Raw genomic sequence first — 27989 nt, 5'->3', positions numbered from 1 at the left:
TGATGTGTCATTGCCTTACAAGATGTGTTATGTGTATACACCATATTGTGGATATGCAGACTTTGTATGTTAAAGTTTAGAGATTTTTGGTTACTAGAGTTCATACACCAGACCCTTCACTATGCTCTGCCCTCAGACACGGAGGAAAACATTTATCTCTGTGCTTCCATTTATCTCCACTTTGGAGTCCGGGGGCATAAGAATTAAAGGGAGGAGAGAGGGTGTAGGATCAGGACTTTACACACAATGCAGAGCCCGAACAACTTCACATATTGCAAGTTAAATCCTTTCTACTCTGGCTCCTCGGGCAAATATCCCACTGCAGAGAACATGGAGCCCCCTGCCACTGTCTGTGGACAAGGGTAGAAGCTAAAACAATCATTTCTCAAATGAGGAGATGTAATTTAGAGGTGTCACATCTAACAACATTTAGGGAACACAACATCAGTGTGTTCTCCCCTCCAGGAAGGCTTGAAGTGTTACAGAAATATTTGTAAGAGATGTTATGGATGATGATTAGGGTCTTGGGCAGAACATCAAACACTGCAGCATTTCAGAGATCCATCCTATCATAGCTTATCCCAATACAGCAGCTCAGATCTGCCTGAAGAATCTTAGGTGGTTTCTATACCCCCTTTATGTTTTCCAATATAATTCTTCCTAAAAACCCAAAGCTTTTGCCTGGGTATGGTACAGTTTACAAGTGGAAAATGTCTATTTTTCAATAGGCAAAATAGATAGAATATTTTGTCCTGAATAAGTTTCAGAAACTTCCAAATTATGTGGAAGTAAATGCAGCTTTCAAATTAGATAGCAAGAATTTCAGACGAGTTCCTGTGAAAGCTGTAACTACAGAGGCTCTTACAAGAACTTGGCTCTTCATTTCTCCAAGCTGATTGCACAAGACAGATTTTATTGGCACATATTTTAGGGGGCAAAAGTTCAAACTCACTGAATTTGCACAGCAGAATCTGATCTCTTATTAACAAAAACAAGGCACATCACTGATAGAGAATGAGAAATGGGCAGAGACAAGCCAAAATAGATGTCTCAAAGAGCAGAGCTGAAGATCAAGCCATCCTCTAGGCTGGATTTAAAAAGGTACTCCAAGGTGATAGAGTAGTTGTAGAACAGTCAAATTACACAAAAGACACAGAACTTACACTACAGATCAGAAGGCGGGGGGAAGGAATCAAATCTGGCAAAAAAAGTCTGCATAAGCTCTAATCCATATCAGCAGTCCTCCTGTTAATTATGATAATTCTGAAGTGAAAAGGACTTTTCTTATCTAAAGAGCAGGAACAAAATAGATGTTCCAGCAAAGGATAGGAAGCATAGACCACCAGACAGCACTATCTTTTTGTCCAAGGACAGACTACATAGGCATAGCACTAGACTCAGCAACTTCAAAGTGACAAACACAAGATCTGGAGACAGACACAGCCACCCAGAGGACAGACTAATATTTATCCAAGTTGTCTGATTTTGTGATGCAGCCAAGAAAATGAGTTTGTTTATATGCATGAAAAACTTCTTTTGACTAACATGTACTCTTACAGCAACTGTAACCAGCTTCATGATTCTCCCATTAATAAAATTGCTTGGAAGCATCTTTACTTTTCATTCTGAGATGCATTTTATTTTCCAAGAATCCTAGAGCAGAGTCCAAGGTGATGTTTCATTTCTCAGCAGAAGTATCTACTTTTTTTCACTAAGCATTAGGTCTGCAATCTCACTTCCCTGTTCTCTGAGGGTCCAGATGAACCTGGCACGTGCAGATTTCAGAGAAGCAATGAGGCATTGAATCTTCAGCATCCATCTATGGAGGACATGAAATCCAGTACTTATTTGCCTACCAAGATAGATTCTCCTAAGAAAGTTGTTGGAAAAAATGGTCGGACACAAACCATTTTTTCATCTCTTAAACACAAAGCAAACAAACAGAGAACACATGCACTCCACATAGCTACTGCTAACCAAAAAATCTCTACATATCCAACTATGTACCCATTGTGGAATATGAGCATGAATAAGCATTCAACGGGAAAAGCCAGGTTTACACAGTAAATTAAGGAATAGGCAGCAAAGCAAGGTAAGAGATATTGAAATATTTTTCCTGAGTTGCTCTGAAGAGGACAGTCAGTGTCATGATAACTTTCACACTGTATCCATTAATGGGTAGCTTTGTTTACAAGCCTGCAGCCATATGTAAACCATAAGCCTAATTTTCAAATATATATAGTCATTCTTCAGGAGTATTTTCTTCATAACAAATATTTAAATTTAGAAAGGTAAACTTCATCAAGACAGACTTTTAATGCATTATCTACCATCCAGTTGCTTTTTTAAAAAGTAGAACACATAATAAATATGTGCACTTTTTTTTTCAACTACTTGGTTGTGATATTCAACTTTTTCATCCTGCAAGGGACAAATGCTATAAATAAGGCACGACCTATCTTTAGTAAGAGGCATTTAAGAAAACTAACTTCTAAATCAAGCCATACTTGTAAGCAGTCCAAGACAAATTACTACAGGACTGAAACACTGCACTCAAAGTAATAAGATGATATTATCAGTCCTAGCAGTACTCCTCATAGTGGCTGAATATTGCTAAATCAAAATAACACAATACTGGGCCCCTATCTGTAAACGTGCCATAATTAATATTTTCCTAAATACTGAAACTTGGTAATGACTTTAGTCACTGCTTATTGAAGACCAGACAGTGACAACATCCAGTATTTTTTTTCACCCTGCTAAATAAAGCACAAAAAACAACCACATCTTGTAAGCTACTGAGTATGTGACCTTGTATCAAATTTTAACAGAAATTACCTAACAAGCTCCTAAGAATTAGGGATGCATGATTCTGATTGAGTAAACATTTTTTAAGGGTAAGAGAACAACACTAAGCCCTTAACATCAGACTGCTGAAAAGCAGAAGTTCTCTATTTATTATTTAATCAAACACAGGACAAGTGGCACAAAGACTAGGTATACTTCCTTTCAAATATAACTCGTTTCCTTGTGAGATAGTCCTTACTAAAAACACTTGGAAAGAGCATTTTTCGTTAATTCCACAGATTGCAGTTATGAATTTACAATTTAAACCAAAATAGACTAAGCAAGGATTTTACTTGTCTGTCTGCCTATTTTAGAGGAGCACAAAAAAAAAACCCCTCAATCACTAGTTTGGACTGGTTTTAAAACTGAGAGGAAGAAGAACCATTTGATTTAGTAATCTTACAATTTATCAGTATGCTCTTCAACAATCTCAATTAATGCTGAAAGTATATAACAAACTTAAGTCAAAACTTATTTATAGTCTTTATCTCAACCCAATTCCCAAGTTGCATGTAATGGAACACCTATTAATGGAATTTGACACCAATTAAACTGGGATAAGAAAAGCTCTCCCTTTTGGTTCTCCCCTGCAAGAGCCAAAAGGAATCTGATGCCTGATACCCACCAGTCAGGATTCATGTCAAGGAGCTGGGAAGAGTTACCAGCTCCTATCTAGCATGCCATATAATCAATTTGTTAGTGGAATTAATTTTAATTAGAGCCTGTTTAATGAGCAGGCTGTTTCTTTGATTTTAGCAGCTTTTACTTTGCATAGCAAATACAGTGCAGAGAATTAAATTAAAAAGACTTGGCTAATTCTGTTATTTCAAAGCCCAAAAATGTTTTCACTTCTTTTTTACTACATGTAGTAATACAGCATGGATTTACAGCATGTATTCTCCTTCCCAACAGGCTTCAGAGGGCATGACATTCACTGTATAAGTGTTTTTTTTCTTAGGGCACTTGTAACCAGCATCCCTGTCTAGCAGTCTGGCTGCTGTCAGCCATCCTTAACACGGGTAAGAATTCAAGAATTTTAACATAACAAAAGCTGTCACTTGCCTAAGGATCATATCCCTTTTCCGCTATTACTACCGTTTTAAAAATACAATAAACAATGAAGCAATAGCAACTTTCATTTTCAAAAGCTGAGGAAAATAGTCTCTGGTCTGGTAGATGTACCAGTGAAAAAGCTTATTTTTTCTTATAGCCTTTGACATATTTTTAAGTACATACTTCTATGTACTTCTGGAAGTATGCAAAGTGTGGCTTTTTTATCAAAAGCAGACAAAACTGGGATAAGAAACATCCAGAGCTATCTACTTGAGCTGAAGTATCTGTGTTGAAGGGCACAATCCATGCTGTGCCTTCATAAACACTGATTTATGCACGCTCTCTAATACAGGGACTTTAAGGAAAATTGAGAATTTAGATACAAGTAAATTAAATTGAAAACTTGTGGGTGTCAAGGAGGGTTTTGACCAGAACTGTTTGGTCTAAGTTTTACTAAATCTTCCCCTCTCAAAGGGGGCACACAAAGCACATGTCTGTCTACCATTGAAGATTTTATGTTGTTAATACTTAAGCATCATGGTTTCTCTGAAGCTCTGAGCAAAAAGAGTATCTTAATATAATTTTGAGGTAATTTTTAAAATATTAGATTCTAGCAGTACACTGGAATAAGCTTTGTGGTGTTATCAAACACTATATTAGAAACAGTCCCAATCAAATAATTTTCCTATACTAGAGATTTATTTCTTAAGCAGAATTTGTGCCAATCTGATGGAGGGAGAAAGCACTCCACAAGAGTGAGAACACCCTATTAAAAAAATTATATTATTATAATATTATCTAGTATACTATAATATAAGGTGCTTTGCCCTCTATAAGCCAACTAGCTGCTTTAGCCTGACTTATAATCAGGAAGCAGTAATACAAGCATCTTCAAAAAACATCACAAGCTTTTTGTTCAATAAATATATTTTAGAAGTTCTTTGTGCCTGCTTATATAGCCTTATTCTTCAGTACTCTGCAAGGGATAAGAATCTTTTATGACCTATTCAAAACCTTATTCTAGAACACTTGACTCCTACTCCTCTGAAGTTGGTTTTATTTTAAAACATCTCTACAAAGCTCATGGGGAAATAGCACAGGATGTCATCTGGATTGTATAGTCCTCTGAAACAGGCTAATTTGAAGTGTTATACAATAAGATCTACATGATTAAAAACTAAATTACAAGAACTAACCATTAATACAAGTCAGTTTACAGCTGCTCAAAAACACACTAGTTCCAACCATAAGGTAATTTAAAAAATAAATATCTCATGCAGAGCCAGTAATCTAATCAGTTACGAGAAAGCAGTGACAACCACTTGTTACGTTGCATAAAAACCAGCTTTTAAGGCATTGACAATTTTTTGACAGAAGATAATTATTATCATTAATCTCACTGTTCTATCATGGGTAAATAAAGAATATTAAAATGACCCTTCTGTTTTCATACTAACAATCATTCTACTAGCCCATGCTCTATCAACAAATACTCTTAATATGAGGACGTGTGATGGTCTCAAAGCAGCATCTCATTGGAGATTGTGGGCTTTTCCCCCACTTTTCCCTTTTAAGCCTTTTGGTTTACACTACCTCAGTTTAGAGAGCACCACCAGCAAGCTGCCCAGCAATAATTCACCATTTAAGCAGTGCAATGTGTGCCAGCCAGCCTGATACAAATGCACACATCTCCCAGCTGCACCTAAATTTCTTAGTTTAGGAGTGTACTACAGAAAAAACAGCTGCTAGGCAAACAACTCAAGTCCATGTACAGGAAATGGCTAATTGCCATCTTCCCCATCCCCAGAAACCAGAGCCCCATCAGCTGCTGCAGACAGCAGTAAAACACAGCTCACCTGGCAGCTGGGAGGGACAGGGGGAGAGGAGCAGTTATATTAATGCTGTACTAGTAAACTACAAGGCTGAAATTTGAGAGACAGAAATATCCAGGTATTTTGCTTTTAATAAACCTGAAAAATGGTGACTACAACAGATCCCAAAAACTGTCACTTGAACATACCTCAATACAAAGAAACAAAAATTACACTTCTAATATGTTTCCCACTGTTTACTCCTTTCACATTTCCCCTAAAACACACAAGTGTTACTGGCAACATACGCAGGTGAGTACCAGAATAAAGAATTCTTTTTGAAATAGTATAGAATATTTTTCAAATCTCTTTTTTCATGGTTAAAGTATTTTAAACCTTGCATTGAGAACAAAGATTTTAACTGGCTTAACTAATACTTCTGATTAAAGCATTCTTTTAATAAGACAACAACTAAATTAATTTTGTATTTCTCCCCGACACAACTTGCAGTTTAAATCTGGCTTCCTATCACCAATTGCTTTCTAAATCAATAACACAAAGGCAGGCAAGTATGTATAGTTTCAAACACATCACACGTAGGAAGAAATGTGCACTTACCAAGTGAACATAAGGCACAAAATATCCAAAAAGTGCAGCTGGGATCCCAAAAGCCCAGATTCGGTAACTGAGAACTTTGAAAACGGAGAAATTGCAAATCTTTCTCGCAGGAGGTAATTTGAATTTTCCCTTCTTTCCTCCCTCCTTGTCTTTGGTGTTGGGAACAAGAGGTTTGTATGTAAATCCAGCCAGGAACAGAACAAACATAAGGATGCAGAGGACTCTCAAGGTGTTGTGCAGGTCGACAGAGTCGATCAGGACCCTCAGGAGGAAGGGCAGTGACACTGTGAACAAGCTGCTGCCCGCGGTGACAATGCCATTCACCAGTCCAAGGCGCTTCTTGAAATAGTGCCCGAGAATGACCAGGGACGGCTGGTAGGCAAACGAGCAGCCACAGGCAAACAAGATCCCGTAGGTGAAGTACAGAGGCTCAATGGTGCTGTACCAAAAGAAAACAACAAATCATTAGTGTTTCATAAGGCAGTGGATGCTCATTCACCTGGTAGTGACAACAAAACAATCAATCAACATAACTCACTACTGTAAATAAGATTTTGTATATACTAACAGTGGAATTGCGCTGTATCAGCTTAATTCAGCAACTATTCTACCTATCTCCTTCCACTGAAAAATTTCATAGACTTCACTGAACAGGTAATAAAAAGAAAAATTACATTCAATTATAATTATATCAAATAGTGTGGCTAAAAAAAGTTTTAAAAAAATAATTGTCAGGGCAAATTAGCCAAATGTAAGTTCAACCATTGCTGGGTTTTTTGATTCTTATTTTAGAAAGAAAATTGTATTGTTCTGATTTGCACATTTCCTCATTGCTAGCAGCACAAATGTAATCCTGAACTCTCCTCACGAACCCAGAAAAATCAAGTAAACAGTTTGTTATGACAATAAAGTCACAAACGTGGCACACATCATTAATACTGAAAAAAAAATATTTAAATACTGACAAAATATTGTAATGTAACACATTGATAAATTATGAACTCCTTAGGTATTAATTTTTTTAGACAAATAGTCTCCTTTTGAATAAATATTTTAAATTCAGTGTTTTGATATATATATTGAATATGCTAAGAAAGAACTAAAAAAAATTGTTAATAAGAAATGAATAATCTCATAGTAAGGTGAGTCTTCATCATAAAGTTCACTATTATTACCATTTACTCTACAACTGAAACAAATTGACCACAAACATGTGACATCAATAAAAAGTACTTGTGCAAGAAATGTTAAAAGTATGAAGTAACAGCATCAGTATAATTAATTAAATTAGTGCTGTAATATAAGGTAGTGAAAGAAAACATTTTCTAACATTTAGATGGAGGCAGGGTGCAAGAAATATTTTATGAATTTTCTGAGGTGGCATTTGAGAGTTTATATAATTTTTTAATGCTATGTTTACAATGAAACCTCACCTCTTGTTTCATCAGTTACCACCTTCTTTTAAAGCACTTCTGGAAAACAGTTAACCTTTTTGACTTTTTTTAAACTTTTTTTTAAAAGTTTAAAAACATGAATGCTTTATGTAGTGCTTTTCATCACAGGATGCCAGCACTCCTCTGTACAAAAATAGACTCCACAAGCTTCCTATGCAATTAAAGAACTTCTTAGAAAATAGTATCTGACTAACAAAGATCTGACTCCAGGAACTCTGGTTTTGTGTATTATAGTGAAAAATAATTACTTGTGTAACATAATATTGTCACTTTCTATATTAAACTATCAATTTCTGAAACTGATGATGTACAATGTAAGCCAGCAGAAACAACATAAGGGGGAAAAGCTTATTGCCTTTATTAATGGAAAGTAACCAAGAAAAATAAAACCAGAAGTTACAAAATGAGAGGAGCAACATCATACAGTGAAGACAATGAATTTTTGCTTCTGTATGAAAATTCTCTCAAAGAGCCTGCAGAACAACATGCATATTAAATACTGTCCTGCTTTATAAACACATCTCAATTTCCTAAGACATAAAATTTATATTAAGAAATTAGTGCAACGCAAAAGCAGTAGATCTTACTAACATTTGTCTGGTTTACAACATTTTACTTCTAGAACACTGACTTCTGTATCTGAACCATACTCCTTTAATGAACTGATAACATCACGGGCATAAATCATTTTAGTGTGAGTAACAAAACGAAACACCAAGTATGCACATGAACCTGGCATGTACTCTTACAAGAATTCATCTCTCAAAGTGCTCTTCAAAGTTTAGTTAAGCTGAAATATTTTTAAAACCTTTACAAAACATCTTGCTCTTGCAAAGTACAAGCACAGAAAATACGTTTTCACAAGCTTTTTGCCGGTATAAATACATTTGCACATAAGTAGAAAGCTCTTCTGAATGTGGCTTGATTGTCCCTATACTTATTCTGCTGAGGGTGGGGAAAAAAATTAGACTGAGAATGAGAGATATTTTCCTGTTACTTTTACACCCTACCTTCACTAACCAATTTCTGACAATGACTAAACTAAGTAAATTTCCTGTTTCCTCATCTTCTACAGGCTACATTCAACAAATCAGTTGCTCTTGAATTTCTTAAGATTTACTCTGCAAAAGTTTCATACAAATGAAAAAATTAAAAGAAACATAAAAATTAATAGCAAACTAGAAGAAAAAACAAATAAGCCTTTAGTATAATCAATATACCAATGTCTCCTCTATCTCCATGTTTGGCAATTGGACCAGTAAGAACAGAAGAAAACATCCAATTTCACTAGAAGTTTAACAGCATCCTGGAGGCCCTACTGTGTTTTTCTCACCATTAAAACTGTCTCAAAAGAAAATTAAGGGAAGGGGGCAAGAAGGGACGACAACAACAATGTTTATGTACCTGTTAAAACACAGCATAAATCAAGCAAACATGTAAGCTTATCCTGGACAATGCTGCTGATCTTACAGCACTAGTGTTGCTGTTGATATATTTACATATTGCAGTTCCTGTTAAATAGGGACTCTTGTATTTATTTATAAACATTACATTTTCAAAAATATTTTTTAAATTGAAAGTTCACAAGTCATAGTTTGAAAGACAAAACAAAACAAGTTTTCTACAGATAATAAAGTAGCACTGTTTGCCCCTTCTATTGATTACATCAACATTACAACACTAAAAAAATTATAAAATACCTTGAAAGTTATGAATTTAAGTTTTTTACCTTACAAAAGAACTCGAAAGGAGTCCAACAAACCCTACTGCAGCTCCAATAACAGCTACTTTTCGACAGCCAAACAGGTCTGTGAATATGCTGACTATTGGGGAACAGAAGAAGACCATTCCCATAGAAAGAGAGCTCACCCATGCTGCAAAATAGAGAAGAAGAAAAAAAAAAGACAACATTTAGAAGACCAATTTCAGCTTTCAGTTAATACTTGTTTTCACCTAGGATTTTATGTTGCTGAACTAAAGTTGGGTAGCAACTGGGTAACTATTTTAAAAACATTTAATTACATCTTAAAATGTATTTATCTAACACGGTAAAAAATGCTAACAATTTACATAATCAACTAATTTAGATTTTATCAGCTCAAAGACTGCAATTAACTTTTTTGTTACTATTACTACAATTACTGTTTTTTTTTATAAACACACAAACATTTCTCTAGTAACTAACCTAATATTTAAACTGATGTCTAGGTCATTAAAGATACCTATGAGGATACATATCCATTCTGACATGAGTTAGTTCATTTCACTTGACTTATTGCTAGACCTTAATGACTTTAAACAAGTACATTTGCTGAAAAAAAATTAGTAATTTTTTAACTTCATTACTAAATGTAGATCATACTGAATATCAGTAATGAGTAATCAACAATAGGCATTTATACTGTAATATACACATTAGGAATGTGATTTTACCTCTATCTAAGCAAACTTGAGTTAGTAAAACCACTTCCATATATAATGGGAAAATTTCACTACTTTTGATACCACTCCAGCTTTACAGATATTGTGAAAACTGTACTTTGCTTCTTAGATGATTAAGATTCGATCCAGGTGAGTCCACTATAGTTTCAGCCACAAGTGGTGGTTTTTTAGCAGTAACATATATATTGGAAATGTCCCCGCCTATATGGGAAAAAAAATGGTCTAGACAGAAAGAAAAAAGCTTCTAATTCAAAATGAATTGGAAAGAAATATTTTAACTTCATTTTGAATTGTATGGAAGACATGCCAACTCTTTCAATCTGGAAGAGTTTTAAATTTGTGTAACTGGAAATTTGTTTAGAATATCATTCCTAAAGATATAATTAGATAAACAACTCTGATTCAGATGAAGACAAATAAAATTATCTGGAAAAGTGTATAACCACAAGACTAAATGAAGTATATTTGCAAATAGATCTACCACTACCAAGGCTTATGTGTTGTTGAAGTGCCAATGAGTCCTACACATTGACTAAGACCTCACTGTGCAGTGCACTAAGGACAGAAAAAGAAATCAACAAGCAAAAACTTGTTTCTTCCAAGAGTTTACAAAGTAAATGAAAGGCAAGAAAATAGATGGCCGGAGAAAACCAGAAATGAGTACAAGAAACAAAGCCTTTATTTTAGGGCAAACAATGCTTTTAATGAACCATGGCCTAAATGTTTGGGGAAGGGAGGGAGAGGTGTGTTACTGGGATTTTTTCATCATGTGATAAAATAATAGAGTTTCAAGGCACAATTTAAAGAGTGAAGTACTTTTATTGCCATTTCCTGTATAGAACTACACCATATACAATAGCCCGGCTGGCTTTGCACCTCTGCAGCAAAAACTCAAGCTGTATGAAGGGACTAGCACAAGAGAATAGGATGCACAAAGACCCTGTGACACTGCCTGAACATGTTATGGAAGGTCTAGTCTTTCTCTGCAGTACAGGAATGCTCAAAGGCACCTTGGGTGTGGCAGGACATAACTCCTCTGAGATCTGTCCCCTATTACAGCCCAGATGGCCCCTGATGGGACAAGATATTACACAAACCACAGTTTGTAAGCAGGAGTCTGAGGGAGGAGATGCTCTCATACAGCTGGAGACCAGCCAGTCTACAAAGCTTCTAGGAAGTCCAACTTCTACAAGATTCCTCATCCTTTTACTTATCTTTCCCAGAGCGAGCCTGCAGTTTTACTGTCCAAAGGAAACTGCAAACACCAGGGGACAGAATGTCCATTCCAGCCTGTCACCCTCCCAAATAAATGGTGGCTACACCACCATGAATAGCCCTCAGCACCTCTGCATGATTTGCAGGGCAGCACTAAGAATCAGAGTCTCCCTCCTGCAAGGCCAAGAGGCAGCTAAGTCTTGAGAAGCAGCCACCAAAGTTTCATGTGCTATTTCAGGTGCTATGAATGACTGAACCTCCTCTGTCACCCTTCCTGCCCAGGTACAAAAAGATACAAAGGCAGCAGACACGAGACAAGCCCACCAGAGAGAACTGGTTTTGAGGAACCAATTTCACATGGACCCTATTCATGGAGGCAAAGAGAGTGGGCATCTGAAACTGAGCTTAAGTAGCTTGCATAAAGTAACAAATTAAATTACTTTAGAGGTATAGGATGTGATTTTATTACCATTCTCCTTAGTGAAGTCAAAGTTTACAGTGTTTTTTGATGTCCAATACAGCTAATAAAATAATAGGAATATAAAAGGCTGAAGTGAAGACATTCAGCTCAAATTAAACTAACATGTTGATTTTGTCTCTGTGCTTCCAGATACCCATGAAAAAACTATGCCTTTTTTATCACCTGATTCTCTCTTCTTATTATTACAATGACAGGGCAGAGCCGAACAGAGAAGGTTTCCACTGGTTTTCAATACAATCGATCAATTAAGATAAATGATGAAGCCTTATCTGAAATATTTCAGAACGGAATGGTCACGTAGAAACAAGTCCCACCACAGAAGTGGGAGCCCATGCTGTACCACTTATCTACCTAATGAAAACTGGAGCCCTTTAAAATCACTACTTCAGGTTAGTAAGCTGCTCTCATTAGCCTACAGAAATGTAATTTAGAGACATGGTCGGCATGTCTTGTTTGGACAACTTTATTACTTATTGAAGAGTATTCTTGAAGTTAAAGTTCACATGTATGCATAGATCGAGAAAATGTGCTGTCTTCTTCCTTTGTGAGAAAACCTAGCACCAAAAATAAAAATAAACAGAACAGTACATGAGTAAATCTTTACATGCCCCAAGGCAAATAATTCTTGCTGTGATTTCTTCATTCTATGAAGAAATGTATGGCTTTAAAATATATTCAATAGATCCAAGTAATTTTCGATCTCACTTTGTTTAAGTAAGTTTCCAAGCACCCTTACATTTTTTCATGCAGTATGAAAAACATACACTGAATTGTCTTCCACAGTTTTTCAAACAGATGTTACAACTGTCCTAAATAATACAAAAAATTACAAATGCAGCTTGCCAGAATACTGAGAGCTCTCTAGAGCATTTATTACATATTAATTAAAGTATTTCTCCTCCAGGCTACTGGCTGCTTTCCTGGCACAAGCTGGCCATATTCCAGAGCTGCTAATTCAGATATTAATACAGCACCTAATTGCTACATATAACTGCATTCATATACAAAATATTTTGATTGCTATAGAAGAAAACCTATTCCAATTCTAAGGATTTAAACACTCCTTAAGGCACTGGAAGCTAAGAATTAGCTCCTCAAAACATGGGATTTTTTGTAGATTTAACAATTCCCAGACTTCCCTAGAAGATGGAAAAGTAGTCATCCTTAAGATAAAAGTATCAGACTAGAGAGCAGCTGAACTGAAAATTCTGGTTTTTTGTTCTGTGCCACCAAAACACATAATGGATTACAAAAACTCAAAACTTCTACAACTAGAATTATTCAAACATGAAAGTCACAGCAACATGTTCTTTCCTGATCAGTTCACTGAAAATCTGAACATGTATTCTGACAGTTCTTTAATTATTTCCTCCGTTCAACAGTCTACAGCAATGCATCTATACCACAAGCTCCAAAAATATGCTGCTATTTATGATTCTTTAAAAATTAAAAAATTACTTTAAATAGTGTCTTTATTATAAATATAGTATCTTAATATCTGAGCACTCTGAATTATTTCCATTGTCACAGTTAGATTACATAATACATATTTATCTGCCAAATTATAAACCAAGCTATTAAATATTTTAGTTCATTTTTTTAGAGTCAAGAACTAGGATTTACAGGACGACAACAAAAAGAAAACGTTATCATGTTCCATTGAAGTGCCTTATCATGCACAAATTTAAATAAATGCTATTCATCCAAAACAGTCTTCTTTAAAGTCAAAATTTTCTAAGCATTACAGTAAGGAACTTTTATCCTCAGGTGTTTTTCAAGTGGTTGGCTCAGCACAGTATTAACACCCTTCATTATTCAACAAGCTTCAAGATTTTTTAAAAAATATTTTCCCTTGAGATTGTTCTGGTTGAGGAAGAGAACAAAATGCTACTGTCTAGAAGACAAGTAATATGAGGCAAGAAAAATAAAGGCACTTAACTTCTAAAAGCTGAATAAGCTTGAATAATATTTAGCTTTCACTAAGTTATTAGTTACAATTTATGCAAGAATAAGGAAGCCTGTATGTACTCTCCCAGCCTCAAACCATTAACAGCTGAGAGACTTGGTAAGCCTATTATTATTTGGTTTTCTTTATACATAAATTTGGACATTACTACTTTTTCCAGTGTATTTCTCCTCCGTGAACTGCCAAACTTCTCTGGAACACCAGTGTATTTTCAGCATCCACAACTTCTTGTGGAGCAAAAAACTCCATAATTTAACTCTGGAATGGGTAAAGGATCTGTACTTCTATTATGGCCAGTTACACACACAGATATTCTCTTCAGCAAAGCAGAAGATTGGCTTCCATAAAAAGATTTATTATGAAAATAGTTTGGGAATTTGAGAGATCCTGTTCTGGAGGAAACAAGAGCGGTTGTTGAAAGTTATTTCTGGAAATAATTTGCTTGTCTCCAGCTAGTATTAATAATCCCTTGCCCGTTTAATCACATTTACATGACATTTAATTTTTAAAATAACAAAATAATTGCAATGCTATGCAGATCGAAGACTGATTTAGCCCGGTATCCTGTTTCTGACCACCAAAAAGTACTTAGACAAAGAACTCTGGAAAAACAGCTAGCATCCTGCTTTTTCCCTGGCTACATCCTCCCAACATCCAGCAATAAGCAGCTTAGAAACCGCCTAAGCAGAATGCTGCATCTAACCATTCAACAAGAACATTTAGTTCCATCAATATTACTTTGGCTTCGCTGCTATTGTTGGAATCAGTTACAGAACATGCTCCAGCACCACATTAAAAATGACTCCCCTTGGCTTTGAACTTACTAATATTTAATTCCTCCACTACAAGAAACACGAATTAATTGTCCCTTCTGTGGTTCCTCTTGAAACCCATAATTTTATATGCCTTAATCAGATCTGTTCATACTAATTTGTTCTCTGAAATGAAGCAACTTTTTGATTCAGTCTTTGTACAGAAGATGTGTTTTCCCCTTCATATGAGTCTGAGTGCACCCCACTGTTTCTGAGACTGGGTAGCCAGAACTGCATGCATCATTTAATAATAAATTTCTGTGCTAACAATTTACTTCCCAGTCTCTATGTTCTAGTTATACTTCCTTTTTCCCCCCCTCTTTTTGTTCTTTGTGTATTGCAGCTGCTTTAGAGTAAATACATTTAGAAAACTATCTGTGACCTTATTTTCCTACAAATGCTAATGATGTCTGAAGGTATAGACACCTTTTTTTTACCACTTATTTGGATTACATTTCTCTTCATGAGACACATGTACACATTCACGTACATAAACTGAATTTAACTTGCCATATTAATCACTCAGCAATAACAGAAGAGCACAGCAAGTCTGGTGGCCAGCCACCAACATGCTCCTGCCTGAGGACACACTGCAGAGCTTGAATTTGTCCAGCATGCAGAAGACAAGTGGCTCAAATTGAATCTAATCAGTGCCTCCAGGTATCTGACAGGTGATTATTACAAATATAAAGCTAACTCCTTTTCAATGGTGCACAGCGATGGGACAAAAACCCAGCTGAAACTACAATAAAGGATATTCCAATTAGATGTCAAGAAAATTTTTCACCATAAAGGTAGTCAAATTTTACAAAGTGTGACCCAAAAACGTTGTGGAAATTCCTTCCTTGGGTACATTTAAAATTTAACTGGACAACACTGAACAATCTGATCTAACTCAGAGGTTCAAGGTGTTTTAACTTGGCTGGCTTTGAGTGAAGGGTATCAGACTAAATAACCAGAGAGTCTCCTTCAACTCAATTTATTGAGTCCTCCAACTCAACTCAAATTATTCCATATAATTTATGGAACAGTACTGTTCTAAATCCCAGCTGCTTGAAAAACTGGATTTTGAGGATCATGTTAAACATCAGCAATTCTTCAGACTAAAAAAAAATTAGTTGGCAATATGAACTCCTTCAAGTACAAAAAAAGGAAATAAAACCAAACCATGAGATTAAAACAATTTTTTCCCCCTAAGACTGGGAAGGAGTTGAGGATATCCTTGAATTCTAAACCAAATAGATCCTAACAAGTAGATCTTATGAGATCAGTTATTAGAGATGTGAAATCCATTGCTTACAACTACTGTATCTCCCTCCTACTGATGCAACTTTTCCACCAGCATTGTTTTATGCTTGTTGCCCGTGCCCAGAAGCACTGGGTTATCCTTTGGCTAAGGCACTCCAGATACATCCTCTTTTATCCATTATCTTTTTTTTTCTTTTCCTCCAGGGAAAGCCAGCAATTTCCAAAAGAGAGAATTGCTCAGCAGATGTAAGTAATCTAACAGATCAACACAACCATTAGACCCAACAAATATTCCAACATCCCCCCCATATCCTCTGAGAGCCTCTGTAGGTCATCCTCCTGGAAATTGCCACCCCATTTTTACCTAACCTATCAGTACCCAAAGACAACATCAAATACCTTGTGCTACATGCTTTGGTCACACCTGCCGGTGAAAATTATTCCAGAACCTGCTCAGTAACTTCTCATGAATTGTAAGGAATTTCATTAGTCGTGGGTGCAAGAGAGAGAGAGCAACTGGTTCCCACACTGCTTCTCCTACTACTGAGTAATCCACAGATCCCAGAACAGCTCATCAGTGGAAAAGGAAAGCAGATGTTAAACTGCATGTAGAGACACACTTAGAATCCCTACTGTCAAAAAAGCGCACTGCTTCTTCTATCCAAAAGAGAACTGCTGATCCCATTAGAGAAAGTATGTGTTTAAGGACTAAAAATAAACTTATGACATAATGCTGCTACAGGAAGTATCCTATACTCAGAACTCAGGTTACATGACTACAGCTTTCAATTTGCTTACTTTCCCATGTTTACTTTGCAGATGTCTGAGCTAGGCTCTCCCTTAAAGCAATAGTATCCAAAAAAATAGATATGTCTTTTGAAGTATAATTTAAATTGAAATTCTCATATAGTTTTGGCAAAGGTAATTTAGCACAAGGAAATTTTGGACATCAAAGCTATCTTGAACACACTTTGGAAATCATAATTATCTGTATAGGATCTAAGATTTCCATAACACACTCAAAGATCACAGTCAGCCAATGGAGATTTATGAACCAGGAACTAGTGGAAGTATCCAACAGGAATGCAAGGCATTGGGAATTTCCCCCCAGCACTCTTTTCTCCTTGTCCCTAAGGAAAAAAACTCTCAACGAATAACCTTATTATTGAAAAATACTGCTTGTCACAATGCATCCAAATCCAATAACTAAATATGAGTCACTGAATCCCTATAAAGAGACCTTTGAACAGACACCTTGTTTCCATATCACAAAGCACGAAAGCACAACCTCTGCTTTCTGCAAACATGAGGTCATTATCAGGCAGTCTGAATTAGTTTATTCTGAAAGATTGAACTCGAAGATCTTGCCAACAGCTGTAAGTTTTCCTGTGCTGATGTATAGCATCTCTTCAGGGTATTGCCCTTGACTGTCCAAAATGCTACTCCAGGTTCACCTATGCCATGTTGAACGTAATGCATGAGGGTGGAAGGAAGCACAAACTTGTCAACGCGTTGTAACGTTGTTGTACAAGCAAAGCAAGCTTATACTTGTAGGTGTAAAAAACAAAGCCAGACATACTGTCAAAGTCAAAACATAGGGTTATTTCTTTCAAGGTTTTTACACCATATTCTCTCATGTGATGTGACAGATACAATACCAAGTACCAGAAGAGAGTCACACATATCCCTAATACAGTGAGCCTCCCCAAACTTGCCATTTACCAGAATTGGATCAGACTCATTTCACCCTCTGCCTTCATCAGCAATGACAACACAAGATCAGAATTTCTACTGAGATAACTCCTTGTGTACATTAGTAGCAGGAAAGCAGAACAGGAGAAAAAAAAAAAAAAAAAGAAAAAAAAAGAAAATAAGAGTATTCATATACTGACAAAACATCCCACACCACTGCAAGAAGCCAATAATAAGTACCATGGGAAGCTATCACAATATTTTTTCAAACAGAAAAACAATGTTTTTTTCAAATATAAGCCTGAAACAGTTAAAGATGTACTTATATACAGACAACTATTACTACCAGAGAGACTGCAACTCTTCTACATTTTGTAAAAAGCTGGAGGAAAATAAACAAGTGCTTAAGTTAGTAGAAGCTAAAACAAAAGCTCAAAAGTGCAGTGTTAGACAAAATATTGCTACTAGAGATTTCAAGTGTTAAGCCTTCAGGAACCTTTAAGGGAAAGCTGAAGTTAATCATTAACAGAAAAACACGTGCATTTGGGTTTCATAGCAAACTGAGCTTGACCTTTGACACTTAATAAAGTCTGAAAATGCTGTGGTAGGAAGAATAAACAAGGAACAAATCGATAAGAAATGGCTGTAACCACTTGTTTTTCCGTTTAGTAGTAATACAAGAATGTTTTCTGCTGACTGAGACTCTTTTCAAAGCACAATGTAATCACATTTTTAACTAATACCCTAAAAAAATGAGCTCCAGAACTGATTTCCAGGATAGTTTTTATCTTTCCTTTCCTCCCCTCAAATTAGCACTGGATTGTTTATTCATTTTTTTTTCTTAATTCCAAAATGGTTGAAGGCCAAGAATCGTGTTCTGTTTTGATTTAGGATCAGTAATTTTCTTCATAAGGAAGTACTAGCTCTTAACTTCAAAGATGACACTCTGATTTTCCAGAAAGATTTAATCCTAACTGCTCTCCCAACCAACAGCTGCATACATTCCAAACATATCTGCAACCGAACATTACGCAGCGGTCTCATGTTTTAGAGCTATAGCATAGATTAGACCTCAAGATTCAAATTCCTAAATTCTTAATGGGGCTATCAGTCTTTCTTTCCCTCACCTCACTTGCACTCGGGCAAGACCTGTAAATCAAGGTTGCCTTTTAATTGACACAGGCATTAATTTCGCTTCTACAGTATCAGAAGTCCTTGTGAGACCATGAAGATAAAAGCAGCATGATAAAGAAATCTTACTTCACAAGTACATTTGGTACACGATAAAAAGTTCAGGAGCACAGACTGCCACCACACAACTCACAAACTAACCCTACTTTTTCACATTAAAACATCCTTCTGAATCTATCAGGATTGGCTAAAAGACCCCATCACGTGTCAGTAACTTCAGTTTGACAGATTCTAACAGCTCTTCTTCCCTGATTACATCAACATATTCCCCTTATGTTCTGTACATCCCTACAAAATAATCAAACTTGAGGTTTTCAATCCTACTCTCAAGGATTAAATTGTAATCTAAAAGACATTCTCATGTTACAAACCACCCTTTCCCACTCTCCACCCCAAAGCAGTCATCAGTCACTAGGCATTTTAAGGGATAGAATTTAGTTAGTTTTAGTTACCATAGAAAAATAGGTAGACCAACCAAATTCTATTAAGCAGGCCAAATCAAACAGAAGAACAAGTGACTTTAGGGCAAATCATTTAGATGCTGCAAAAAGTAAGTATTTTTTCCAGGTAAGATCTGATTGTTTAACTTGCATCTGCTTCAGAGGGGAGTCTGTATTTGCACAGAAACAACAGTGCCTATTTTGCAACCTGACTCTACAAACCAAAAACCAGACAAATGTTCAGAGCCACTTGCCTGCATTTAATAATACAAGTACAAACACCAAACTATACAGCAAATTTCCATCTTTGGCATTGTAACACTATTTTGTGCTATAGTTACATGGAAAGCTACATTTGACTTTAAAGCAAGGAACCTTCAGGTAAAGTGAGGTGACAATTAGCAAGTTCAGTATATATCCTTCATGAAGAACGCTTTCTTGTTTTTCCACGTCATTTTATCAGCCCTATCACAAATGCAACGCCAAGTGGATACAGAAGTCCAAAACTGGATTTTTAAGCAACACTAAGAGTTGGATGTTGTTTTCACAGGCTGAAGGGGAAAAAAAGGGAACTTCCATGCATTTAATTTTCTTTTACCTGTATCTCCTACTCTCTTCCCTTCAAGTACAGAAAACTTAAGTCAAACAATAAGGGCATTTTAAGCTTTTGGACAGCAAACACATGAATTAAAGTATCCTCCCTTTCAGAGGATTAATAGCAAGAGGAAATCATTTGCATGGAAAGCTTGATAAGAGCAGACAGCACGTGTGACAGAAAAAATCTTTATGTCAGCATGTGCCCATTATATCAGTTACACTCATGTGCACTCTAACCCTTACAGTGAACCAGCTGCTGTTAACTCTTGACCTTGTTCTTCTCTCTCATCCCCATACAAAATTTTCAAGTCTCCTAATATGACTTGCTGGGACAAGAAACTATTTCTCATTAACTTAATGCCCAGCTACCCAGGCAGTAGGGTATCTGACTTCCAGCAACCCAGATGGCCAGGCTGCCATTCGTCTAGAAAACTTGAACAAATTGCTACACTGAACACCCACAGAGTATTTTTATCTTAGATAAGCAGCTGGATCTGACTTGCTGCATGGATCAGCCTGACAGATACAGGACACCTGCAATACAGCTTGTTGAGGTACTCAGCAGATTTGGAGTTCACGTCTGCATATTTTTAGTTATTATGAACAACAAAGGATTTTGAGTGGGCAACACAGCAAATATCACAGGTTGCAGCTATAATATGGATGATATTTACAGTTAGTAAAGTACAAATTTTTTTTAAATAAAATGCTTCCTGATAAGCTGTTGAATCAAAATACCCTCCCCCAAGATAAAACATACCATCCAAACCCTATTTTCTGCAAGATCCTGAAGTCAAACCAATGGGCAGGAACTTGGGAAAGCCACTTTTTATCAATATTTAGTGCTTGTTTTTCCTTCCAAGGAAGGTGGGGGATAAAGGAAAGGAGAGTTTGCATACCTACTGCTGAGAAAGACGGCATGGATTGAGCACCTACCACAGAGGGACTTACTCTTAGAACAGCATACCTTGGGGCTGTAAGTAATTTGTATTTCTAAACGTGCCACTTTCCCCTAGTTAAAAAGAAGCCACAAACCAGAAGTGGTTTCTCAGAGCAGTGGTTCCCAAACTTGCTTCCCAGGAGGTAGCAGGAGGAGCTGCAGCACTAGATGCACCCCACACTCCCAGAGCTGGCAGTGCTTTCCTGGTATCCAAAATGATTATTTCTTGCTTAAAGAACTGACGCCCTAAAAATTCACAGGGTTCCCTGGGCATCCAGCCATGGTGTGAGGGGAATTGGAGCTACATGTTCAAGCTCCCTTCCAACCCAAACTACGCTATGGTTCTCTGATACGAATGTTTTGGGGTTTGGTTTTTTCCTTAGGAAACACTACTGAGAAACATGAAAGGAAACACTCCCTAAAGACTATTTTAAAGGAACAGCACACTTATTTCAAGTTAATAACCTAGAGCTGAGAATTTGAATGTGTGGTAGAATAATCCTCATTAGACACCAGGCACTTACCAAGCCACTCTATGACTCCCCTCCTCAGCTCAGGACAGGGGAGAGAAAATAACTAAAGGCTTATGGGTTGAGATCAAGGACAGAGAGATCTGTCTCCACTTACTGTCAGGGGCAAAACAGGCTCAACTTAGGGAAATTAGTTTAATTTGTTACAAATCAAATCAGATTAGAGTAATGAGAAACAAAACCTAATCCTAAAATACACACACGCCTTCTTTCTGGGCTCAATTTCATTCCCAAATTCCCTATCTCATCCCTTCAGTGGCACAGGGGTATATAGAATGGGGGTTGCAGAGAAACAACCACATATTGTCTCTGCTGCTCCTTCCTCCTCACACTCTTCCCATGCTCCTGCATGGGGTCCCTTCCACAGGACTTTATTTCCTTCCACAGGGGACCATGCTCCACTAGCTTCCTTCTCCAGTATGAGTTCTTCCCATGGGAACTGCTGTGCAAACCTCTTCCATGGGCTGCAGACCTTCAGGAACAGGCTGCTCCACTGTGGGTCACAGCAAATGTGCTGCAGCATGGGCTCCCTCTCTCCAGGGGTCCACAGGTTTATCCATGTCACTGGGTTTATCCAAAAACCAATTTCAACTGTTTCTTGTACTTCCTTTCCTTTCATACAACTTCCTTATTTCACAGACAGAACCAGGAAGTTCCACAGCAAAACACAGCAAATTAACTTTAAAATACAAATAAATGGGCAAGTGATTGAGCTACTCAAACATTGTCTTAGCATTTTAAAAAGACAATACTTCTTTTGAGCAAAAACTCTTTTCTTGTGATAAGGCACAAATCTTATTCTACAAGATTTTTCACCTATCCTCTGTCCACATCTTCCTCTTCAGCATTACAGGTTTTCTCCTTTATTGTATAGTATTATTTTCCAAAAATTATATGCTTATGCTTAAGACATCAAATCAGCTCTCAAAATACTGAGAGGCCTTACAAAGTAAATACTTTAAGTTTTTATATAGATAAAATTCCATCAAAGAGTAATAAAGTAAAAAAAAGGAAGTAATAAAGCCTACATATCTCATATAAAAAATTAGAAGTAACTGGTACTATGCTACTTATTCTTTGACTGTGCATCCACCTACTAGCAATTCTTCATCAAAACAGTGGTTAAAAAACCCAAAGACACCACAACACATACCAGTCCATCAAATTTTGGTTAGGGTTACAACCTTCTGAAGATCATTTTAAAGAAAAAATTAGTTTTGCTCGATAAAGAACACACTATCTTAGTAATAAAACCAATGTTTTTACTGACTATTTTGCTGTATTCTGGAAAAATATCAGAAGTCCAAAGCTCTTATTTATAAAATAAGTAGGTAAAACAGCACAAAATTGAGCCAATCATACTGCTGGTTCTTTTCCTCCCCTTTTTTCACCAATACCTTTGGCTCTTCAAGCTTCTGGATGCCTGTTTTAAAAAGACTCTTTGTACCCACCATGAACAAACAAACAGGCACACAGTGTCCAGTATAATTTTTTTTTTAAGTCCTGGATTAAAACATTATTTATTACTTCCTTAATGTAAGCTGATTTGGGGTTTGGCAGTTTTTTAAGAGAAACTAGAATATTTAGTCAAGGAATCAGTTGTTTCCTTCAAATGTCTGACGGGAGCTGGAAGATCTTACGAAGTGTCAATGCCCTTCTCCTTAACTGTTCACTAGAAAAACTTCTTATTTGTTGAGAAGAAGCCTAAAAACACCACTCTTCCTAGAAACTAGTAGTCTTGCTTAAAGTGGGCAAATATTAAATACTTTCTTGCAATGACACAGCCATTTTTGTTCTGTCAAAAGCAAGAACCGATATATAAACAGTACAGAATTTTTTTTTACAGTTATAATGCATACTAGTACATTACAGAATAATCTAACAGTTATCACAAAAGACAAGCACCCAATTATTTCTGTTGAAGGCTCAATCTCCATCCAATAACATTTCACTCTGATTTCTTAGAATCTCTGTATTTTACATATGTTCTATCAGCTTGCTAACTAAGCACTAAGTAGCTCAGCTATCACCACCACTTCTACAACTCCATTTACTTCAGTGCAATTTCCAGAGCTCCATCAGAATTACACCAACAATTTTCCACCTATGCAGTTTAACTCTGTATGACTGAGTGAATGATTATTCCCTATTTCCGGTTTTAGAGGAAGTAGTAAAAATAACAATAAGCCTAACAAAAGTGCAATTACAGCAGTAACTGTCACTTGATAATGTGTGAACAACAGCTAGATTAACATTAATAATGTGTATACAATATATACATACACATTACATACAAAACACCCTTATTAAATATACAGGGATTTTTGTCCCCTTGATTATAAAAGAAAAAGTTGTATAATGATCTAAAAGCTCAAGACACAGAGCTTTTTTCACTAACCACTAAATTACAGCTTCTGAGAGAAGAAAAGGGCAGGAAAAGCAACAGAACAAGAAAAAGGGCCATTAATTGTATCACATACAAGATCCTGAACAAAGCTTTTGATTTCTGCTGCTCATGGAGCACAACTCTACTGAGCTTGGCCAAGGGCTGCTGTCAGCACCACGAGTGACCTCAGCAGGTTGTGTTTTCCATGGAGCTCCTGCTGCTCATCGCTGGGTTAGGCAGTGCAAGATTAGCTGCAGGCACACACAGGGGCACAGAGAGGCAGGGGCAGGACAGGGAGCCCAAAGAGCATCCTGCCCTGGCTTCCCCCAGACCCACACCAAGAGCCTTCATCAGCTCCAGCCTGTCTCTCTGTGCCCCAACACAGGACACCCTGGACTGTTCTCCCTGGTCTGTCCCACGAGAGCCTGGTCCCCATGCCCAGGTGTGACACCCACCAGGATGAGTCTATGCCTGGGCACTTTGAGAACCGAGGGAGAGAACTGACCTGGGTCATGGGATACACTGGGAGGAAAACATTTCAGAATCACACAATTATCTTAAGGGACATTTATGGGAGGAACTGGGGAGATGTTTAGGGGTTTGGGGGGGAACAAATGTGGAAAAGTAAGACTTATGAGAGGGTGAAAAGCATTGCCCACACATAAGCAGTTTGCTGGCCAGTATGGTAATCTCACCATGCCTTGCCTCTGATCAGCACAACCTGTCCTGTCTGCTTGCTAAATTCCCATTTAAACTTCTGGTCAAGGCATCAGTGTTCATATCCGAGTGTCTGAAACACTGAAGCACCTGGAGGGATCCACATTGCAAACACATATACATGTATTATAAGTACAGATATACTTGCACTCCAAAACTCCATTCTGTTCAGCTAGAGAGGGGAGCAGGATAACACCAGTAGTGCTGTGTTCATGTGAATATTGCTATTTGAATTTGTTGCTATTAATTTGTGTGACTAGCTGTGCACATGTGTACATGTGTGGTGTGCATGTGGACTTCGTGTGAGGTTGCCTACTGGAAATATTTTCAGTGTCAGTACTGGCTAAACCAAGGACACAAAGCTGCAGCAGCTTCAGTGGTCTCAGGCTGACAGATCTTGCCTGAGATTTTCCCAAACATTTAGAACTAAAGGAAAAAAAATTATATATATATATATATATATATATATATATACACACACTTAAAATACACTAGTCCTCCCCTTCTGGCCCAAGCTTGTATTTTCAGCAGGTTGAACGTCTCACACAAGAACAATTATTTCTTCCTTACAGCAGTCAATGAAAAACTAGTGACATAGCAAAGCTCAGCAGAGCTGGCTAAACAAGCCATTTCCAATTCTGAAAGTCCAGTTTTAATTCCACCATCTTAGCAAAGGAGTTCTCATGTACAGCATCCACTTGGTAACATGTTTGTCCTCCTGAAGAGCTACTATAGCATTTAATGTCAGCTACTAGAGTTAACTGAGATGGCACCAGGAGTACTAAATTGTATCAAGGGTTAGGTAACAAGGCATTGCAGTTGCACTAAAATCCCCCTAGAGATGTACATGTCAGGTAAATTCGCAAGTAGCTTTCATACTGGTAAAAAGAGCAGCATTCAGTCATAAAGCAAATCTCTGGGAAGCTCTGCACTTCCTCCCAAAGACTAGCATAGCATAAGAGTTGCTGGGACAGAACACTTTCCTTGCAGCAACTGGAATACAAGTTAGGGAGCTCAGCAGCTGTTCTAAATTTCCATGAAGTTCAAATGTCTTCCTGGAAAAAAAAACCAAAACAAAACGAAACCTACCACCCATGCCTGATGCCTAAACAGAAATACGGAAATTTGTTGTGCATAGCTTAACCTTGATAGCATAACGTAATGTAAACTAGCACTAGGTAAAAGTAATCAAACAGCATGAATTACTAGCATGCCTGCTCACGAGTAGTGTTGGAGAGTTTTCAAGTAAGACTGCAAACAAAAGTATCAGTCCGACAGACTGCACAAGTAATTAACTATTGGGAGCACAGACAGCAAAAGAACAGTGCTTATTTTTTAATTATTCTAGAATTATCAACAACTAAACTATAGCAGGCATGTTTCTTTAGCCTAAGTGTTTTAAAGAAAAGCTGTTGACACTCAGAATCCCCCAGCCAGCCCAAAGAAAACAAAGAATCAAAAGGCCTGATTGGTTTTAATTCAGCGTGCAGACTGAAGTGCAGAAAGCCCTGTGGCTTGTGCTTTATTTAGTAAAAAGCACTGGGTGCCAAAGAAGGATGAAATCAGCAGTAATGTGAGGAGCCCTTGGCAGTTCAAACCTGGTGGTAACCACCCCACCAGTTGTCTAGGAACCCATCTCCAGAAGAAGGTGGCTGCTCTTCAGAGAGTTTCTTTAAGGAAAACAAGAGAATCTTTACTGCACAGGGAATGCAAACTCGGCCCACAAGAGGAAGCGAATTGGGAGCCTGAAACTGAGGAACTGCGAAGTGTTGAGAAGGTTTGAAAGATCTAAGGATGGGTAACTCTGCAGGTAGGAACAAGATAGGAGCTGCAGCACCAAGACCAAGCAAAGCATTAAGCTGATAAGCTCCAACACTAAAGCTAGTGTGACACAAGTCTTGTGTTTCCTTTGTCACCATCAAGGTAGAGAAAGCACAAAAAAGGGAAGAAGGAAAACTAGACTTGGGTGACAGGATAAGAACAAAAAGAGTCTAACAAACTGAAGCCCCAAAGAAGAACATGTAGGTGACATACCTACCCAAACAAAAAGGGAGTAATTTTAATAACAATTCAGGCAATAGGTCTGAAAAGTATATTTGCCTTCCCATCTTCTAAGAGCTCACAGTGAACTTTGCTTCAACATTATTCATCATTCAGATGGAAGGAGATGAGTGGGAAAAGTAAGAAGGGAAAAAACTGCATACTGTATTACCGAGGGGAACAGCCTACAACTTCTATCACCATATCATTCAGGCGTTAAGGAATCACACGTAATAGCTTTAGTACAGACTGGTTTATGTCTGACTCAATATTTCCCACTATTTGACCAAGGAAAAGATTTTGTTGCAGGAGAAATTCCTGATTTTCTAAATAGCATATAACACTAGCTTATTGTAAAACAAAACCTGATGCAGCAATTTAAATGCCAAACCACTCCAAGTTCTCTTTTAAAGCTCCAATTTAATTAATTCTCTCCGTGGGTATTCCTGGCTTATGAACATAACAATTTAAAGACCAATTCAGATAATTCCATGTACTAATAAAATTATGTTGCATTTTAATACATTCTTAGACCATAAGTTTATGGTATCTGACATTTGAACTAGACAATGCAATGTCACATGTCACTTGTATCCTTCAGTCATTTCTCAGAATTACTTACTCAACCCAATGACATGAGCAAAAAGTAAGAGCTGATAAGAAGGCAGTGAAAACAACAAAGTAAAGCTTGTTAAAAAACAAAGGGAAACTAATTAGGAACAAAAATTTGATCTAATAAATTATTCTGCATGAATAATGGTCAGCTTGTCAAAATTCATACTGTTTGTTCATGAAGCTCACAGCTGGAAACAGGAGGGATATTTCAGGTCAAGAACAAGGTTCTTTGGCAAAAACTACACAAAGAAGTTTGCACAATTCCTGCCAACATCATGCTTAGCTTGAGGCAATGGCTTTACTTTCAGGAGCTCTGAAGTGAATTAATTTTTTTTAAAAAACCAAAACAAACAAACAAAAACAAAACCCAACAAACTTCTAACATACTTACTAAAGGATTCTGGTAGTTCTACAACCAGTTTACTACTCATAAGAATATTACAGTCTTCATATAAGAAATTACAGAATCTTAAAAATAAAAAGAGCAACAATGTTATTTTTATGTCTTTCTCTTCCATTCATAAATGCAACTAGGGACAGCTCCTTAGAAGACAGAGGACAAATTCACTCAAGTTGCTCATATTCAAGATGGCTACTGTCAAACTGAGTCATTCCTTCTTTTCAAAAGCCTGCAAGGAACAAGGCATGAAAATCTCTATCAATCCTTCTCCCTTGCCCCTCACCCCTAGTCAGGAAGTATCTTCACGAAAACTTGCCAAAACAAAGAGATGATGCCATACACTGCAGCATTGCTGAACATAAATAGTAGGTTTCCTGACAATCAGAACTAAGTATTTGCTAAGTGCAAGTTGGTAGAAGCTTCAAGACCACCACCCTTTTCATGGCTTTAATATATAAAAGTATTATTTTTTAGAAAGTATGGGGATAGGAAAA

General features: G+C 37.0%; 1 protein-coding gene across 1 annotated transcript in view; it reads right to left on the bottom strand.

The window, feature by feature from the left end:
* SLC16A10 (solute carrier family 16 member 10) overlaps positions 1–27989 on the bottom strand; it is a 65400-nt gene that overhangs the window by 16259 nt on the left and 21152 nt on the right. Inside the window, exons 2-3 of the mRNA XM_058836358.1 lie at positions 9513–9657; positions 6330–6768 (exon numbers count right to left, since the gene is read on the bottom strand). Coding sequence (XP_058692341.1) covers positions 6330–6768; positions 9513–9657 — 584 coding nt within the window. The remainder of the gene's footprint in view (positions 1–6329; positions 6769–9512; positions 9658–27989) is intronic.

Source organism: Poecile atricapillus, chromosome 3 (assembly GCF_030490865.1).
Source record: "Poecile atricapillus isolate bPoeAtr1 chromosome 3, bPoeAtr1.hap1, whole genome shotgun sequence".
Classification (NCBI taxonomy): Eukaryota; Metazoa; Chordata; class Aves; order Passeriformes; family Paridae; genus Poecile; species Poecile atricapillus.
This window is presented reverse-complemented; position numbering and strand designations above follow the sequence as displayed.